Source organism: Cynocephalus volans, chromosome 4 (genome assembly GCF_027409185.1).
Source record: "Cynocephalus volans isolate mCynVol1 chromosome 4, mCynVol1.pri, whole genome shotgun sequence".
In the NCBI taxonomy this organism is placed as follows: domain Eukaryota; kingdom Metazoa; phylum Chordata; class Mammalia; order Dermoptera; family Cynocephalidae; genus Cynocephalus; species Cynocephalus volans.
Genome location: NC_084463.1, coordinates 167,461,049 through 167,481,141, shown reverse-complemented (window position 1 = coordinate 167,481,141; position 20,093 = coordinate 167,461,049). Strand labels below are relative to the sequence as shown.

The window sequence follows — 20,093 nt, the reverse complement described above, 5'->3', positions numbered from 1 at the left end:
TGTACTTGTAGTAATTTTTGCTGATGCTTTGTCATTTGGTAGGGGGTTTGTTTCTTCTATTACACTGAGGTTGGCTGTGGAGTGGCCTTGGTTGCTACTGTGGGGGGTGAATTGTCTTTGCTTGACAGTAGGTGTGGTGGCGGTTATGTTAAACCACCTTGGTTCCCGTTTGAGACTCTGTGGTCATAGAATGAGCCCCTAGCGTGTGGAGTTCTGCTGGGCCAAACTTGGTGGGTAGGATCCATAGGCTGGTGCTCCCCCTTGGGTCTGAGGTGGGATGAGGGACTGTGTGGAGCCACATAGTTCTGCTGTCTGGTGTTGCTTCTGGCCACCACTGGTGGGCTCACCTGCATGGTACCAGTTCAGGGCATGGGAGTAGGGTCTGGAGCTCCCCCCCGACCTGGGTTCAAGGTGGCAGGGTGAGGGAGCCACGTGGAGCCACAGTTCCACTGGCTGGCACCGGCGGGCCCACCGGCATGATGCCGGTCCATAGGAACTTATTTCTTCAAACAGCGTGAGTGAGGTTAGAGACAGCCTTGAGCTCCAGATGAGAACCAAGTACAGCTGAACCCTCCCCCCGTGTCTTTGGAGTGCCCAGAGGAGAGGACCCAGCTTCGCTGTGCCTGGACTTCAGAAATGCAGATGCTGTGACATAATAAATTTATATGGTTTGGGGTCTCTGAGCGTGTGGCACCTCTTAGCACCCTGGGTTCCTGGCCAGCACCCTCTACTCACTCGCCCAAACCCAGCATGAGGAGCTTCCTAGACTCCCCCATCCATGTCCTGCCACTTGTAACCACATGCCAGTCCCATGAGTTGCTGTCCTCAACACCTGCTTGCCCACTGCTGCACCTGCAATGCCACTGCATTTGTGCATCCCTCAGTGATCCCACCCACCCAGTGTGCTTCCAGAACCTTCAGTCAAGCCCGTGCTCAGAACCAACCGATGGCTCTTCAGCTTCCAGTGGAAACATCAAACTCCTCACACTAAGTGTCCTGCACACCTTCCACCCAGCGCCTCCCGCTCCCATTTGTCCCCTTCCATGTGCCGTGACATCAGGCATGCTGACCCGCCCATGTGCTTGTGTGTGCTGGGCAGCACGTATAGCACTTTGCATGGATCAAACATTTAATCTTCACAGCACTGTGAAGTGGACACTCACGCATCCCTATTTCACACACGAGGGAACTAAGGCTCCAAGAAGACACATGCTGAGCCCGCGCCCCATACCCCGCTCAGAGAGTGCTGAACCCTCCTGCTGCCCTGCGGATCTGGACTGTCAACTCTTCCCTTTAGAGGGCAGAAGCGTGTCTTCACATCTGTATAGACTGAGACAGGGGCTGCGCACAGCAGGTCTCTGTCAGCCTGGGAATGACTGAGCAGATTGAAGCTTCAGGGTGTAGGCAAAGATGGTGGATTCTATGTATTAAGTAGGAGCTGGAAAAAAATTCACAATGAGGGTTGCATCTTGTGCAGAAGGATGGTGTTTATTTAAGGATCTTGCTGTGCCCAGTTTGGGCTAAAATATGCAAAGCAGAAAAGATAGCAGGTGTCAGGGGCCAGTGCTGGACTGGACTGAAGAGCTGGAGGTGGCCAGGGAGGCCACTAGTGAGAGGTTCCAGGGGGACTTGGGGCTGTGACTCTGAAGATGGGGCGTGAGAAGCACAGGAGCACCTGCAGGTGGGTGTGGGGTGGGAGTGGATGTTCCATCAGGGGACACGGGCACAGTGTTAGTGTCCTCCCTTCAACGTCTCTCCTCTGTAGCCAGGATGGTAGCAGCCCAGCTTGGGAAATGAGGGAAGAATTTTCAGGAGGATAAGATGAGATTGGAACTTCAGGGCTATGAGGCACAGCCTGGATCACATCTTGAGAAACCTGAAATTGATGGAATCTCCTGGGTCTGTGGCTAGAGCCTCAGATCTTGCACTGGCAGCACACAGGGACACAGCAGCTGGACTGGGAGCAGCAGGGTTTGCAGCAGCTGGACTGGCAGCAGCAGGGCTTGCAGCAGCTGGACTGGCAGCACACGGGGACACAGCAGCTGGACTGGGAGCAGCAGGGCTTGCAGCAGCTGGACTGGCAGCACACAGGGACACAGCAACTGGACTGGGAGCAACCACAAGAGCCACAGCCCCCCTTGGAGCTCCCACAGGAACCACAGCCCCCCTTGGAGCCCCCACAGGAGCCACAGCCCCCGTTGCAGCCCCCACAGGAGCCACAGCCCCCCTTGGAGCCCCCACAAGAGCCACAGCCCCCCTTGCAGCCCCCACAAGAGCCACAGCCCCCCTTGGAGCTCCCACAGGAGCCACAGCTCCCCTTGCAGCCCCCACAAGAGCCACAGCCCCCTTTGGAACCCCCACAGGAGCCACAGCCCCCCTTGGAGCCCCCACAAGAACCACAGCCCCCCTTGCAGCCCCCACAAGAGCCACAGCCCCCCTTGGAGCTCCCACAAGAGCCACAGCCCCCTTTGCCACAGCTGGAGCAGGAACAGGCTGGCACACAGCAGCACACAGGCTTGCAGCAGCAGATGGGCACATAGCAGCTGGAGCCGCAGCCCCCACAGCTGGAGCCACATCCTCCACAGCTGGAGCCGCAACCCCCACAGCTGGAGCCGCAGCCCCCACAGCTGGAGCCGCAGCCTCCACAGCTGGAGCCGCAGCCCCCACAGCTGGAGCCGCAGCCTCCGGAACATCCACAGCAGCCCATGGTTCTGGTGGTTGAGGGTGGAGCGGGTCTGAGAAGCAGGTGGGGACGGAGTGTTCAGGTGTGGAGCCTCCTGGGCCTGGGCCCTTTATACCCCTGCCCAGAGGTGAGGCTGGGCACATGGTCACTTCCTGTTGCTATTTATGCCATTTCTCCAGGGAAATTCTGTGTTTTAAAATAACCACATAAACATTTTGTTTACAGTCATGTTTTGTATGTTTACCATCTTGTATTCTTTCATGAGATGATTGGTCAGGTGTAGTTACGAGGGGAGACACGGGACTGGCTCAGGATGACAAAGTTTATTATACTCACAAGTCCTTAGAGACAGGACCCGGTCACACAATCACCTTGTAAGACACCAGGTGGCCAGGAGGCAGAGGACGGGAGCAGATGGAAGCGTTCAGCCAGCGTCTCCACTGGGACCAAGGCAGAGCAGGGCAGGGTGAGCAGTGCGAGATGGGCTGGCCCGAATCACTGCGGGGCTCTAAGTGACGTCGGGTGGTCTCCAGTTGTCTGGAACCCCACCCCGGGGTGATTAGGGCTCAGGAGTATTGCCTCCTGGGGTGTGCAGGAGAGCAGAGCAGGTGCAGCTCTGATGGGTTGGTTTGCACATGAAAGGCAGGTTCCTGCTGAGCCCTGGGCTAGCTCCAGAGAGGGGCAGCGTCTCCCTCCAGCCAGAAGGTTCTTTGGAGCTGTCCAAACACACATACAGAAAAATTTTATTGTATAAACATATATATACACACACACACCAGATATTTACCTTCTGTGTTTCCTTCCACCAAGCCTTGGCGACATTGCACCTGTTGCTGTTCCTGCTTTACTGAAGGGCTCAGGAGTGCTGAAAGGTGCCCAGTTGTGCCTGGCTTAGGGTTGCAGCTTCCCTCAGGGACCCCTCCCCCACAGGGACTGTAGCCCCTTGTCCTTCTCACCTGCAGGCACCTCTCTCCCAGCTGGAGTGTTCAGTGCAGACTCTCTCCCCTGAGCTGGTCTGCAGGGCCCAGCTCCTCCCTTGAGCTCTGTCTCCTCTGGATGTGGGTGGGGAAGCCTTCAGTTCGCAGGGTCTGGGAGGGGCAGAGACCCCAGCATTTGTAGGAGTCCCCTATGTTCTTCCCTGGAGAACAAAAGCTATGGGATGGTATGGGTGAGGTTTCATCTCAGGAAGCCCGGGGTGTGGAAAGGTGAGGGCTGAAGACCTGCTGCCTCCCGGGGGAGCCCCACCCATGTGGGCTGCTTCCAGGCTGCCCCCATCCTGGCTGTGGCCATACAGGGTAGTGGTTGGGGGTTGGGAGTCATCACCTGAGACTTCATAGGGGGCATGTGTTGCACTCTCTTTGTCCTCACACGGACTTGTCACCTCTCTTCCCCTGGGTGACAGCTGCAAAAAGGATTACTGAAAGCCCATCTCTCTTGAGCAGTGAGACACCCGGAAGGGGTTAACTTCCCAGAACCCTCAAGAGAGAGGCATTCCTCTTTTGGGAAATTAACACTGAACTGGGGTTCTGTCTCAGTATTTATTCTGGAGGCCAGAAAGTTACAGAAAAGGAACATAGGTGGGGTTATGGCTAAGTATAGTTTAACAATAGAAGCTGGTAACATCAGTGAAATAACAAAGTGACATTCCATAATGCAATTTGCAAAAGGTTAAGTCGATCCACCAACAAAAGCTTGTTCTTAGCAAACATCTTCTTTCCCTACAGCAATTTCCTTGGTATGTTTACGTAACAATTAAGTAAGGTTAACCTGCACCAAGGACATCTACCCTCTGAGCCAGCAATTTTGCTGTGTTACAATTCTATATCCATATCAGAGGCTTTAGCCTGGGGAAAGTTTCCTGTCTTTTGCAAGGTTAACATTTCTATATGTAATTTTAAGAAGTTAGGCTAAATCTGAAACTGCAGGGCTTTGGAAACTAGGCCCTCTGAAGTACATTTGCTTTATAAATGTTAGTGTACTCCACAGCCACATCCCTTGGCACCCCTGCCTGGGTCTTGACACTGAGGGATGTGGGGGGAGGGATTTACTGAGAGCACCAGGTATGCCGGGCAGCAAGCCCAGGACAGTGTGGGGGGTCAGTGGTTGCAGGTGGGAGCCCATCCTGCTGTCCCTGCTGCTGGGTTGCTGTGGGTGTGCTTGAAGCCCTTGGATGACCAGAGTGAGGACAGACCCACTGGGGGATGGGCGGGCACCTGTGGTGCAGAAAGGGCATTCCACACAGACAGCAATGCGGTGGGACATGAGGGCTGTGACCCAGGCTCAGCTGCAGTGGGAGGGGACTGTGGGGGTTGATGCAGGTAGGGGCAGCCACAAATTCGATGGTCAGATGGAGCAGGTCGTGCTGGCCCCTGGGAGGGCACGGGCCTGCCCTGGGTCACACTGTGGGGTGGAGCAGGTGGGACAGCGTGGGAGACCTAGAAATGGGATCCCTGTGAAAAGGGGATGCCATTGGTTCACATGTAAGCCCTGCCACTGCCTGCTGCACATGCTCACACACTCATACACTCAAACACATACAGGCTCACACGCAGAACCAGACATGCACACACGTGCACACACACACACACTCATGCATGCCTATACCACAAATCCTACTCACAACACTGCTGCACACCCAACATGCACAGAGACTCACACACACTCAAAGCACACGCCCACACCCACTCACACGCACAAACACACAGCCACAGTTTACACACTCGCAAGCACACACTCACCAATCCCTGCACACTCTGGTGCATGGTAGAGACCCAATTTGCTTATTTAGTTTTGGCAAGACTGTCAGACCTCCCCAGGGTCCCAGGGACCACGCAGGTCTTTTCTCTTTTATGAGAGACCTTCGCCTGGATGCAGGACACAGACACGCTGCAGTGGGAGCCTCCAGCCACAGCTCCAGCACTCAGAATTAACAAGCTGCGTGACGTGACACACTTAGTTTTCTGGATTTATTTTGAGAGATTTGAGTTAATCTTATGTCGTTTAATATTGCTCAGGAAATTTCAAACAAGACCCCCTTTGTGTGACAGAAGTATGTTCTGCCTGTACTGGTTTTGCATATTCACAGAAGGCTTGTGGGGTGGGAGGACTTCCGAATCTGTCTGTTGTCACCCCTTCCTTTTCCAGTGGGGGAGAGTGAGGGATACAGAGGTCCAGAGGTCGCTACCCGCATCCGACTGCTCAGCTGCAGCAGCTTGGGGACAAACCCAGGGCATTGGATGCCAGGGCGCCATTCTCCTGGGCCACATGCCCACACCCCAGGCCAGAGACGCTCGCAGCTTGGCTTTTCCTCTGCACATTTGGCCCAGCCCCCTGAGGGACCCCCAAGGATGTTCCAGGCACAGCTTGGGTCTCCGTGCTCTGGCTGCCCCCTGTGTTTTCCCTTTGTGCTCTCCTGTCGACCCACAGTGGGGTGCACCTGTACCTGCTGAACCCGTTGGTCAGGGCATGAGTTGCTACCACCACTCATCAAGCTTGGCCCATGCCACTGGGCACACAGTGTGTGGCTGCCTGGGCCTGGCCTGGCTGTGCCATCTGCAGCAGCCGGGCTCCGGCTCCTTTGTTTTAGCTGCTGTTTGCTGTCTGAGATGCCCATGGATACTCCCTCCCTCCTCCGAGTGACTTAGGGGTGCTCCTCAGCCTGGTGTTTAAAGTCCAAAGAACCCCTGCCAGTTGTCACGGAAATCCACCCGGTCGCTCTCATGGGGTGGCCATAGTGACAGCATCAGCAGGTACCTCAGAGGAGGAGACAGACGGCTCAGGTGAAGCCGTGCACACAGGGCCACACAGCCAATGGACGCCGTGAATGTCACGTACCCAGCGTTTCCCTCTGGTGGACACTGAGCTCCCTCATGATCTGTGTCACACGCCAGCAGGGCCCCGCAGCCTCGCCCTGACTTCATGCACGTGCGCGTGTCATGGGGCCAAGGGGCGTCACTGATTCCACCTGACTGTGATGGCAGCCACCAGCCTGGGCCACTCACCTTCCCGGGCCACTCACCTTCCCAGGCCACCCCAGTGGGGCATGGCGTGGCCGCCCCACCCCAGGCCACTGATGCTTCCTCTGCCTTCCAAGTTCAAAGAAAGTTTGCTGGGGTCCCAGTCACCCCAGCACGTCGGCCTCCTCGGGATGTCTGCCCACTCCCTCCCCTGACGTGTGTCAGCAGTGATGCCAAGCAATGGTTGGCCTCTCTGTCTCTCTCTCTCTCTGTCTCTGTCTCATAGTATCTCCCCCCCCGACTCTCTCTGTCTCCCTCTTTCTCTGTCTCTATTTCTGTCTCTGGTCTGTATCTCTCTCTCTCAATGTCTCCCTGCCTCTCTGTCTTTGTGTCAGTCTCTCAGTATCTCTCCCCCTTTCTCCCCCGGTCTCTCTGTCTCTACCTCTCTGTCTCTGTCTCTGTGTCTCTGTCTCTCTCTCAGTATCTGCCTGCCTCTGTCTCTGTCTCTGTTCTTCTGTCTCTCAGTCTCTGTCTCTCTGTCTCTGTTTCTGTGTCTCTGTCTTGGTCCTAGTCTTGGTCTCTCTGTCTCTGTGTTGTTCTCTGTCTCTGTGTCTCTGTGTCTCTGTCTCTGTCTCTTGGTCTCTGTCTCTGTGTCTCTGTCTCTGTGTCTCTGTCTCTTGGTCTCTGTCTCTGTTTCTGTGTCTCTGTCTCGGTCCTGGTCTCGGCCTCTCTGTCTCTGTGTCCCTCTCTCTGTCTATGTCACTCTCAGCATGGTCTCTGCTGCGTTGCGCTCTGTAATTTATTTATCCATTTTTACTGATGCGTGGAGTTCCCTGCCGATGGGAACGTCACTCCCAGGTCTCTCCGCACACCCTGGGTCTCCCCCAGATGCTCCTCTGTCCTGCCCCTCACCCTTTTGGGTCTCTGCTCACATGTCCTCTTGAGGAGATATTCCTCGTGCCCTTCACCTGCACTGGCCCTCTCCACCCTGGGGACAGGAGTGTTGGCTGAGCCATGCAAACTGTGTGTCTGCAGCCCCCAGTGGTCCAGCCAGACATGCGTCTCCTCCGCCCTCTCTGCTCACCACAGGTTTTATTTTTCTTCACGGCATGTGTCACTTTGTGACATTGTCTGTCTGTCTGCTTGTTTGTTTCTTGCTTGTCTCCCCCAGCGAGGATGTAACCGTGCGGTGCTGGCTCTACCTGGGGAGTGGCGGGTGGCCTGCAGCCAGCAGAGGTGACCGCCAGGCAGTGGGCCCTTCCTCTCCTGGGTCACCCTGCCCTGCCCCAGAGTGATTCATAGCCTGGTGTCCCTTCTGTGTGGTCTGAGAAAGAAATAATACAGCTAGTCACAGTTGGTTAATACATGGTTACAGTGCAACCAGTAACTTTCATGTGTGGCAGACACTGTGTGCTGGGGCTTGGGTTGCACCTGCCCCAAATACGCATTGATGTCCTATCCCTGGGACCTGTGAATGTGACCTACATGCAAATAGGGTCTTTGAGGATGTAATTGGGTTACCATGAGGTTGTCAGGTGGGCCCTGATCCAATGACTGGTACCATTACGAGAGAAGAGACATGACCACACAGGGCAGAGGAACACATGGTGACAGGGCAGGGACCTCAGCAGTACGGCCACAGCCTAGGAGCACCGTGGACTGCCAGTCACCACCAGGAGGCAGGAGGCGGGCATAGAATGGACCCTCCCGAGGGCCTGTGCGGGGGGCGCGGCCCCGATTTCTGATTTCTGGTCCCCTGAACTGGGAGAGAGTGAGTCTGTTGTTTCAAGCCCTGGCTTTGTGATAACCGGTTACCGCAGCCCTGGCAAGCTGACGCTCTGCCGTACCGAGCTGGCGACTCTGTCTGTCGTTGCTGGGCTGTCGTGAGCCCCTGCTGCGTGGTGGCAGTGGGACAGGCTCCAACACGCATGGCCGAGCTCTTGCCACCTGTGGTACCAACTGGTTCCCCTCCACGCTATGACTCAACAAGGAAGTCAGGAAGGAAAACATCCCCACAGGGCCAGCGTAGGAAGGACGGTGACTGGCCGCTGGCATGGGGGTGGGGGGGTGGGGGGGCAGGAGGGGGAGGGGGAGCAGGGAGGGGAGGAAGGGACGGCTCGTGGTACACCTGAGGCTTTGCCCTCGGGGTCAGAGCGATGGGGAGCCCTCAGGTAAACTGGGGGTCGTGAGCACCGGGAGCTCCCGTCAGGAGACCAGCGGCTGACACGCTGTCCTCCCCTCTCCCCACCGAGCACTCTCCAGGACCAGGGTTTGGCAGGACCCCGAGAGACCTTTCTATCCCTTCAGATGGATGTTCCTAAAGTGCTGGTCCCGGTGAGAAGAGCCTGACAGTAATTCAGGATCAGCACAGAATGACCTTGAGCAAGTCCTGCCCTGTCAGCGCATCTCACGGCCCCCGTCACAGGAAGACCGTGGGACAGAGGGTCCCCAGGGCTCCCGTGGGCCTCACACAGAATTTATCAGCTACTACCTTGGCTTCTGTGAGCGTCTGTGCCCGGCTGTCCCCTGATTCAGGCCACCCTCCACACCTTGCCTGACCCCACGGAGGGTCTGGGGCCCTCTTAGTCCCTGGGTCTTTAACTTGTAGATATCTCGCTTCCCAGTCATGCTGGTTCCACTGCTATTTGCTTTTGTTTTATGGATGTGATGCTTTCTAAAATCTCTGTGTTTCCAGATTGAAGAAAGACCACACGAGAATATATGTATGTATATGTGTGTATATATATCGTACGTGTATTTTAAGTAATTGGCTCATTCAAATGTGGACACTGGCAAATATAAAATCCACAGGGCAGCTCGGCAGGCTGAAAACTTTGGCAGGATTTCTATGTTACGATCTTGAGGCAGAATTTTTTCTTTTCTGGGAAACCTCCATCTTTTCTCTAAGACCCTCAACTGATTAGACGAGGCCCACCCACACCTGCTTTACTTAACGTTTGCTGATTGTAAGTGATAGTCCCACCTACAAAATACCTTCAGGGCAACATCTGGATGAGTGTTTGAACAGTAGCACTCTGTGGCCTCGCCAGGTGACATGAAGTTCACCATCATCTGACCCTCCACCAGAGTCACTCTGAGATGTGGGTCTGTTACTGGGTCCCACAGAGGACCTACTGGGCTATGAGATGGCCCAGGTTTTAGTGAGACTGAGGTTTTTGTCCACATGCACCCCTGCTCTCCTGGGCAGCTGGGCCAGGAGGGTAAGATGTTCCTGCGGGACTCTGACCCCAGGCCAGGCACAACATACACAGGAGGACTGACTCTCAGGGTCCTGGGGCCTCCTGTGAGAAAAGCAGATAGATACAAGGGTCTTCAAGAAGTTTATGGAAAATGGGTATTATGAAAAAACTAGGCATGGATTTCAAATTTCTTTTTGCGCCAAAATAAACTCCTACTAACTTGTTATAACATGTCTGAACAGGATCTAGTTTGAGGCGCTAAGAAGGAAAAGATTTAGTTTGAAAAGAGCCCCTGTCAGAGCAACGTGAATTCTGCTAAAATTGAAGCAAGAACAAACATAAAATTTATGGTGAAGCTTGGGTAGATGCTGAAATCATCGATGTGTTATGAAAAGTTCATGGGGACAATTCCCCAAAGAAATCAGCAAAGGTCACGGCAGCAGTTTTTGGGGGAATGGTCAAGACATTTTGCTTGTTGACTCTCTGGAGGGCCAAAGAACGATGACATCTGCTTATTATGAGTGTTTGGAGAAGTCAGCCGAAGCTTTAGCAGGAGAACGCCCAGGAGAGCTTCACCAGAGAGTCCCTCTCCACCACGACAGTGCCCCTGCTCATCCCTCTCACCAAACAGGGCAACTTTGAGAGAGTTTCAATGGGACATCATTAGACACCCACCTCACTGTCCTGATTTGGCTCCTTCTGACTTCTTTTTGTTTCCCAAGCTTAAAATGTCTCTAAAGGGCACCCATTTTTCATCAGTTAATAATGTAAAAGAGATTGCACTGACATGGTGAAGTTCCCAGGACACTCAGTTCTTCAGGGATGGACCAAATGGCTGGTGTCATCCTTTACAAAAGTGTCTTGAAGTTAATGGAGCTTATGCTGAGAAATAAAGTTTATATTTTATATTTTTATTTTTATCTTTTTTCCCCCCACAAACTTCTTGAAGTCCCCTTGTATACCCAGGCAGGTCCAGATGCTTTTCATAAGAGGCCCTCACCCCGTGTATATTGGGGTATGCACAGATCTGATCTCTGGTCCAGCAGGCACCTACCACCCGCGATGAGGCACTTGGGCGATGCATAATAGATGCTGGTCCTAGATGAGCTGATCTCAGGAGGACGCTCCTGCTCATGAGGAAGAGGCAGTGCAGAAAGAACCACAGGAAAGAGTGCTGGGGTGGAGGGAGTGTTTATTCAGAGGATCACAGAGTCCAGCGGGATTGTAGCAGATAACAGATAGCAAAGGGACCATCACAGGGGTGATGCCCACAGGTGGGTGGGTGGGAAGCTCCTGGGCATAGCAAGAGTGGGGTCTCATGGAGGGGTGGCCTTGGGTCTGTGCACGGGCGAGAGTGTTCAGTGAGCTGGACTCAGCTTCAGCACTGGGGGATGGGGGCAGGAGATGACCGGGAGGGAATGCTGTGGGTCTGTTTGGTCCTGGCTAGTGCTGTAGACCCTTGTGATGAGTGGAGGAGAAAATGACTTGCCTGGGACACCTCTGGGGTGATGAGGAGGGAGACAGAGTGAGTGAACTTCTAGGTGAAGCCATAACATGGGCTGGGAGCTCTGTTTCTGATTTGAGAGATGCAGACTGCCATATTCCAGGGGAGAGAAGACTCCAAACTCCACTTCATGGGTCTAGGGATACAGCCTGCCTTTGCTTGGGGATTTCAGGTCTGTTGGAGCCACCTGAGATCTGGGGTCAGAACATCAGATCTTACACTGGCAGCATACAGGGACACAGCAGCTGGACTGGGAGCAGCAGGGCTTGCAGCAGCTGGATTGGGAGCAGCAGGGCTTGCAGCAGCTGGACTGGGAGCAGCAGGGGTTGCAGCAGCTGGACTGGGAGCAGCAGGTCTTGCAGCAGCTGGACTGAGAGCAGCAGGGGTTGCAGCAGCTGGACTGGGAGCAGCAGGGCTTGCAGCAGCTGGACTGAGAGCAGCAGGGGTTGCAGCAGCTGGACTGGGAGCAGCAGGGCTTGCAGCAGCTGGACTGGGAGCAGCAGGGCTTGCAGCACCTGGACTGGCAGCAGCAGGGCTTGCAGCAGCTGGATTGGGAGCAGCCACAGGAACTACAACCCCCACAGGAACCACAGCCCCCCTTGGAACCTCCACAAGAGCCACAACCTCCCTTAGAGCCCCCACAAGAGCCATAGCCCCCTTTGGAGCCACCACAAGAGCTACAGCCCCCTTTGCCACAGCTGGAGCAAGAACAGGCTGGCACACAGCAGCACACAGGCTTGCAGCAGCAGACGGGCACACAGCAGCTGGAGCCACAGCCCCCACAGCTGGAGCTGCAGCCCCCACAGCCGGAGCCACAGCCCCCGCAGCCAGAGCCGCAGCTCCCGCAGCCGGAGCCGCAGCCCCCGCAGCCGGAGCTGCAGCCCCCACAGCTGGAGCCGCAGCCCCCACAGCCGGAGCCACAGCCTCCGGAACATCCACAGCAGCCCATGGTTCTGGTGGTTGAGGGTGGAGCGGGTCTGAGGAGCAGGTGGAGAGGGAGTGTTCAGGTGTGGAGCCTCCTGGGTCTGCCTGGGCCCTTTATACCCCTGCCCAGAGGTGAGGCTGGGCACATGGTCACTTCCTGGTTCCTGTTTGTGCCATTTCCTCAGGGAAACTTTGTTTTCTTAAACACAAACTGTGTTTGCATTCTGTGTTTGTTGTTTTTCACTTTTACTTCTAAGCTCTGCGGCTCTGTCATGACCAGGTGTGCATGTCATGGAGGAGACTGACTACGTCCCCAGGTGCTTGACTCTTGCTGCCCCCCATCCTGGTCATGTACAGACATGACTCCTGACCATCAGGGGAAGTCACAGGAAGTGAGCATGAGGCCCAGAACTGGAACAGGAGAGCAGAAGAGCACGGCCAGGAGGTGAGCACGGGAGGTCTGGTCAGCTCTCTCCCTCCTTGGAAGACTCCACCCATGTGGCTGGCTGCAAGGAGCTGGCTGGAGGGGACTTGCTGAGTGTGTATGGCTGTGCACATGTGGGATGGCTGCAGGAGACCTGAGAACATTCGAGTGCAAGGTGGTGGGGCAGGAGCGGGCTGGTTTATTCTTCCAGCACTGTCAGCAGAGACCTTTGCAGAATGTCAGAAAAGGAGGAGGCAGGGTGAAGCCTGTGTCTGTGTCCTGAGGCTGCCATCACAATGACCACAAACTGGTGACTTAGAGCAACAGACATTCATTCTCCCACAGTCTGGAGGCTAGAAGTCTGAGATCAAGATGTGGCAGGGCCGTGCTCCCTCCAGAGACTCCAGGGGGACCCTTCCTGCCACTTCCAGCTTCTGGGGGCTCCAGGTGTTCCTTGACTTGTGGCTGCATCGCTCCAATCCCTGCCTGTGTCTTCCCATGGCTGGCTCCTCATCTCCATGTCTCTCCTCTTCTGTAGTCAAATTTCCCTCCTGCCTCCCTCGTATAAGACACTTGTGATTACATTTATGGCCATCCTGATAATCTAAGACAACCTGCCCATTTCAAGACCCTGAACTTCATCGCATCTGCAAAGATCTCTCTTCCTCATATGGTCACATTCAAAGGAACCAGGGACCTGGATATTTGGGTGGGGGTAGAATTACTTGCAGCTGCCACAAACCCTGCTGGAATTGTACCCCCTTAGGGAGCATGGGTCCCCTAGAGGATGAGGTTGTTTTGCTATGAGGATACTTTGGGTCCCAGGCTCCTCCCTTGCTAAGAAGTGCAGGCACTGTCTGGCTGGGGTCTGTGGACCCCTGTGCCCCGCGCTTGTGAGAGTTGTGCCACGTTCTGTGCAAGCTCTGCTTGGAGAGGGGAACAGTCACGTAGCGCATGGCCTCCTTACAATGCTGTCCTCGTGCTCCCTCCTCCCCACAGCCTCTCCTTCCCCCACCCCCACTTCCATCCCACGAGAGTCCCTGTTTCCAAAGGAAAGCCAGGGTGGAGGGGGGTCCCTCACCTTTTCCCGCAGTGACCCCTACAGCATCAAGGTCCATGTGGGGCCTCTAACAGCCCAAGACACTGTTCGTAAGTTGTACCCAGGCCAGGTTCCCCATAGGAGGCCACAGAAATCCACCGGGTGGAGAATGTGGGGGCCACGGCTAAGTTATAATAGAGTAGATAGTTGGGGTAGCAGAAGACCAACGGGGACACCTTCCTGTTTAGGGCAATGCTGTGGGCGGATGGAACCGTGTCCCCAAGGTCCACATATGAGAAGCTTAATATCCACTGCAACTGTTGAGGGTGGGAAATCTTATTATGGCACTTGAAAGGTGGGGCCTTGAGGAGGTGATTAGATTCCGAGGATCATGCCTAGTGAACGGATTGATAATGGTCGTCATGGGCTTGGTTCTGAGGGCTTTAAAAGGAGAGCACATGGGAGCCTTTCTCTCTCTGCTCTGCCATTTTCTGCCATGTGAGACCCCTGCGTTGCTGTAAAGCCACCGCCAAAGAAGACCCTCACTAGATGTGTTCCCTGGACTTTAGACTTCTCAGCCTCTGAAGCTGTGAGCAATATATTTCATTTTCTTTATAAATCACCCAGTTTCAGGTATTTTGTTACAAGCAACAGAAACAGACTAATACAGAAAATTAGTACCGGAGAAGTGGGGTGTTGCTTATAACAAATACTTGAAAATGTGGAAGCAGCTTTGGAACTGGGTAATGGACAAAGGTTGGAGGAGTCTGGAGGTCTCAGAAGAAGACAGGAAAACCAGGGAAAGTTTGGAATATCTTAGAGACTGGTTAAATGGTGCTGAGCAGAATGCTGATAGAAATATGGGCAGTAAAGGACATTCTGACAAGGTCTCAGATGGAAATGACGAGGGACTTACTGGAAACTGGGGCAAAGGTCACCCTTGCTATGAATTTTCAAGGAGCTTTTCTGCATTCTGTTCATGCCCAGAAGTTTTATAGAATGTGGAACTTCCAAGTGCTGACCCAGAGTGTTTGGCAGAAGAAATTTCTAAGCAGCAAAGCATTCGGGAAGCTGCGTGGCCACTTGCAACAGTCTGTGCTGAGTTATGGTGACAAAGACATGACATACAGCCAGAATTTCTAATGAAAAGGGAAGAAGAGCATAAAGACTTTGAAAATTCGCAGCCTGCCCATGTGGTAGAGAAGCAGAAAGCATTTTCAGAAGGAAAATTCAATGGTGCTAAGAAGATTAACACAAAAGAAAGGGATTATCAAGAGAAGGGAAAAGGCCCTGAAGGATTGCAGAACCTCTGGGGCCAACCCTTCCATCACAGGCCCAAAGGCCTAGGGAGACAGAATGGTCTTAGGGAACATACCTGAGGCGCCCTCCAGGGGCTCGCTGTCCGGGACCTCCTCGGGAAGCTGCTCCCCACACCAGCACCCCAGCTGCTTTGGCTGCTCCGGCCACGGCTAAATTTGCCCTGGGTGTGGCTGGGCCCACAGCTTCTGCAAATACAAGCTGGAAGCATTAGTGGTGCCCACGTGGTGTTAGGTCTGCAGGCTCGCAGAATGCCAGAGCTGTGGAGGCTTGGGAGCCTCCACTCTGATTTCAAAGGATGCATGAAAAAGCCTGGGGGCCCAGGAAGAGATCTGTCACCGGGGTGGATTCATCACGTAAAGTCTGCTACAGCAATGCCAACTGGATATGTGGGGTTTGAGTTGCAGCAGAGAAACCCCGTCGAGGCCACGCTTAGTGGAGCTGTGGGCATGGGACTGCCATAGAGACCCCAGAATTGTGGAGCTACCAGATTGGAATGCCAGCCTGGGAGAGCTGAAATGTCACCTGAGATCAGGAAAGCCATAGGAGCAGAGCTTCCCTAGGACTTGGGGAAACAAGTGCTGTACCAGCGTGCAGAGGACATCGAACATGGAGTCAAGGTACATGATTTGCCAGCTTTGAGATTTAATGCCTGCCCTGCTGGATTTTGGACTTGCTTAGGTCCTGTTACCCCTTTCTTTCGGCCTATTTCTCTTTTTCTGAGTGGGCATATGTACCCTATGTTTGTCCCACCGTTGTATCTTGGAAGTAGATAAGTTGTATTGATAACAAGTTCAGACTTTGGGGATAGAATGAACATGTTTACCTGTGAGAAGGACATGAAATTTGGGGGCCGGAGGTGAAGTGAGATATGGACTGATTTAACTGTGTCTCCAAAGTTCATATATGAGAAGCTTAATTTCCACTGTAAGTGTTGAGGGTGGGAAATCCTATCATGGTAATTGAAAGGTGGGGCCTTGAAGAGGTGATTAGATTGCGGGGTCATGCTTTGTGAATGGATTAATAATGGTGGTCAGGGGCGTGGTTCTGAGGGCTTTAAAAGGAGGACACATGAGAATCTCTCCCTGCTCTGCCATATTCTGCCATGTGAGACACCTCCGCTGCTGTAAAGCCATCACAAAGAGGACCCTCACCAGATGTGTCCCCTGGACTTTGGGCTCCCAGCCTCTGAAACTATAAGCAATAAATTTCATTTTCTTTATAAATCACCCATTTTCAGGTATTTATGTTATAAGCAACAGACACAGACTAATGCAGGCAGGGACTGGCAAACTTCCTGTCCAGGGCCAGATGGTAAATACTTGGGGCTTTGCAGGCCCCTCAGTTACTATGACAGCTGCCCCACTCTGCTGTGGGGCTAAGACAGCCACGGACACCACATGAACGCGTGGCTGAGCTGTGCTGTAGTGAAGCTTTGCTCATGAGAATAGGTGGTGCTGTAGCTGGGGGCTCTGCCTCAGACACCCTGCATCTGCTAAGCTGCAGCACCCCCACGGGGTGCACTGGGCTCTGCAGCTCTTCCTTGGGAACAGTCCTCGCTGGTCTGAAGTGGAAAGGTTTTCCCAGGGCAGAACAGGAGAGACAGGGGCTTTCCTAGCATGCTTGCAGATGTCCTCTAAGGGAGGTCATGTTGCCTGTGTGGTCTGTGCAGATTTAGGGGCCTGCCCCCTCTCCCCATGATCCTCCGGCTCTGGTTCTGGGTGGACAAGGCTCCAGGCAGAAATGCTTGCAGAGGACTTGGCGCTTGAGCCGCAGGGCAGGAAGTGCCCGGCTGAGATGCAGGAGGCCCAAGCTGAGGGCTCCTGGCGGTGGTGGGGGGGCCTTGTCTCCTGTTTCTGGCTCTTCCTCCCCATGCCGGGCCTTTGAAGTTCACGTCTGCACAGACACAAATTTGCATGTGGTTGCTGTGTGTTGTCATTAGTGCCTGGCAGGATCCCTTCGTTGGGAATCCACCCCCTCAGCAGAGCAAGTGCCATGGCAGCCTGCACCCACCCCCAGCAAGAGGCCCGGGATCCAAGAGGACGAGCCTGTTTCACTTTTCTCTGCTGGAGACCACTCCCTGTACCCCCACGCCCAAGGAGGGGCTTTCCACCCCAACTTGGACAATTCAGGAATTTCAGGTTGGGTTTACTTGGAGGCGGCATCCCAGCCACCTGGAATCTGAGCCACAGAGGAAGTGTCTGCAGAGATTTGCTGCGGCGCTTTGTTGACGTTACCGTGTGTCTGGCTCCCGCTCTTGGCTGGGGGGCCCACCGTCCTGTGAAGATCACCGTGAAGCCCACCAACAGTAGCAATCACCACTGGCGCAATGGCAGCAGAACGTGCCCACAGTCCTGAGAGGTGGAAATGCCCACTGACCCCATTTTACGGTCAGGGAAGCTGAGGCACAGAACAGGTCGGGGGGAGTGACCTGCCCAGCACACGCAGCCGGGCTTCAAGGGCAGACCGTCCGGTCTGGAGGCTGTGCCCTTAACATCACAGGGGCCGCCTCTCACAGGTTAGAACAAGAGTCTCTCAGGTGTTTGCAAGAGCCTGGGAGGTGTGGGTCAGCAGCTGCCACCATGACAGGACAGTGACGTTCTTAGTGCCCCTGTGGCCTGACCCCAGCTGCACCCTGGCTTGGAAGGGTCTGAGGAAAGCAAAACCAGCTCCCGTCCAGACAGCCCGGCTCTGGCCTGCAGGGAGGTGCATGGTCCCAGGCTGGAGGAGGCTGTGCAGGGCGAGTTTGGAACAGATGAGGCAGGCTCAAGTGAGACAGGGGAGGGGGCTCCAGGAGAGGGCAAAGGGATGGGGGCTGCTCCCGCCTCTCCCCATCAGAAGATGGGAGGTCAACTCCTGGATCTGGAGCCTCCACTGCCTCGTTCCAGAGCGGGCCGGACCTAACTCGACCGCTCCCTGGATAAGCAGCCGCTGTACCTGGAGCGGAGGGCAGGGCTGCAGAGGGGCCTGGGGGCTCCCGCCTGCCCCCACGCAAGCCCCTGCCACTTTCTGCTGCTGCTTGTTCTTTCCGAGCTCTCCTCAGAGACTCTTTTCCGAGTCTCTTTGTTCCTGGGCTTTGATCCTGGAGAACGCCGGTCTGCTGACGACGGCGCACGCTGGAGCACTTACGTGTGTCCCGGCTCAGCGCGGTCCTGGCAGCGTGATCAGATCACACTGTGGAAATAAGTGAAGGCCACCTAGGGAGCAGAGCCTGCTCGAGCGGGGGCTCAGTCACTGCCACCTGTGTTTGGCAGAGGCTCAAAGGCAGGCAGGGAGTGGGAAGCTTCCCAGTGGACAAGGGAAGGCTCCCGTGAGCCCCACGGGAGGCCGGGGCTGGAGCAGCGGAGGTGGGGACCTAGGGGCGGGTGTCCTATGGGAGTGGGTAGGGGCATAGCTGGCTTTCTCTGGCTCATCCTAAGTTGGAAGTAGGGACATAACTTAGGGAGGCTGTGGCAGGCTGGTCTCCTGGCTGGCTACTGTAGATAACGGGGTTTTAGTCAGCTCAGGCTGCTGTAACAAAGCACCCAGACTGGGGGGCTTAACCAACAGACGTTTAGGGCCGGCCCCGTGGCTCACTTGGGAGAGTGTGGTGCTGGTAGCACCGAGGCCACGGGTTTGGATCCTATATAGGGATGGCCAGTGCACTCACTGGCTGAGCGTGGTTCAGACAACACCGAGCCAAGGGTTGCGATCCCCTTACCGGTCAAAAACAAACAAACAAACAAACAAAACCTAAACAACAGACGTTTGTTTCTCACAGTCCCAGAGGCTGGACGTCCAGGACCAAGGTTCTGTCCAGTTCAGTGTTTGGGGGGGGGTCTGCCCCCTGCTTGCAAGTGGCCGCCTTCTCACTGTGTCCAGAGTGCAGCTGGGGTGCGTCTCAGACCACAAGGAAGGTCCCTTACATCGACATTCCCATAACATCATGCTCTAAGTAGTTGGATAGGCATTTAGCATCACTGGCCCCGGACTCCTGGTAGTGACTGCATCTGCCAGCTATTGTGTCAACTAAAAATACACAGATTTTAAAATGACCCTTGAGGATAACACTGCCCACTGTGGACCTGTCCTAGATCTACCCTCTAAGTTTGTGTTCTTCTTCTGCCTGTTCCACATAGCTGCTGCTATGGTCTGACTGTTTATACATGCACCCTCCCAAGTTAGAACTGTCTACCCTAGAGCTATGCAACCCTAGACCTATGCAACCCTCGAGGTGTGCAACCCTAGACCTATGCAACCCTCGAGGTGTGCAACCCTAGACCTATGCAACCCTCGAGGTGTGCAACCCTAGACCTATGCAACCCTAGAGCTGTGCAACCCTAGAGCTGTCCACCCTAGAACTGTCCACCCTAGAGCTGTCCAATCTAGATAGAGCCATCCACTCTAGAGCTGTCTGTCTTACAGCTGTGTGCCCTAGAGCTGTCCACTCTAGAGCTGTCCACCCTAGAACTGTCCACCCTGGAGCTGTCCACTCTAGTGGCGTCCACCCTAGATCTCCATCCTAGAGCTGTGTACCATAGAAGTGTCCATTCTAGAGCTGTCTACCCTAGAGCTGTCCACCCTAGAACTGTCCACTTTAGAGCTGTCCAGGCTGAAACTGTCCATCCTAGAGCTGTCCACTCGGGAGCTGTGGAGCTGTGCACCCTAGAGCTTTGCACCCTAGAGCTATGAAACTCTAGAGCTGTCCACTCTAGAGCCACTTATCTTAGAGCTGCCTGCCTTGAGCGAAGGAGCTGGGATTGATTCTCCCACACCCTACGGTAAGTAGTAAACAGTTGCCGGAAGGGGCATCTACTCCCAACACTTCCGATATGTGTGCTCTGCGTGCAATACGGGGAATTAAAGGGACAGCGGGCTAGACTCTGGGCATGTGAGGGGTGGTAAGGGAGCAATCACAGGAGATGAGATGCAGAGACCGAGAGAGCAGCAGAATTCCAGCTCTGGAAACAGGAGCAGGCAGAGGCCACTGCCTGAAACCCCAGAGAAGGAGGATGGGGCATCCTGGAAGCAATCTTGGATGGCCATTGGATGGCTTCACTCCTGTCC

General features: G+C 54.7%; 1 protein-coding gene across 1 annotated transcript; it reads right to left on the bottom strand.

The window, feature by feature from the left end:
* Positions 1 to 1,915: 1,915 nt before the first annotated feature.
* LOC134376726 (keratin-associated protein 5-4-like) lies at positions 1,916 to 2,707 on the bottom strand. Its single transcript, XM_063095201.1, has one exon. The coding sequence runs from the start codon at positions 2,705 to 2,707 to the stop codon at positions 1,916 to 1,918; it is 792 nt and encodes a 263-aa protein (XP_062951271.1).
* Positions 2,708 to 20,093: the final 17,386 nt, after the last annotated feature.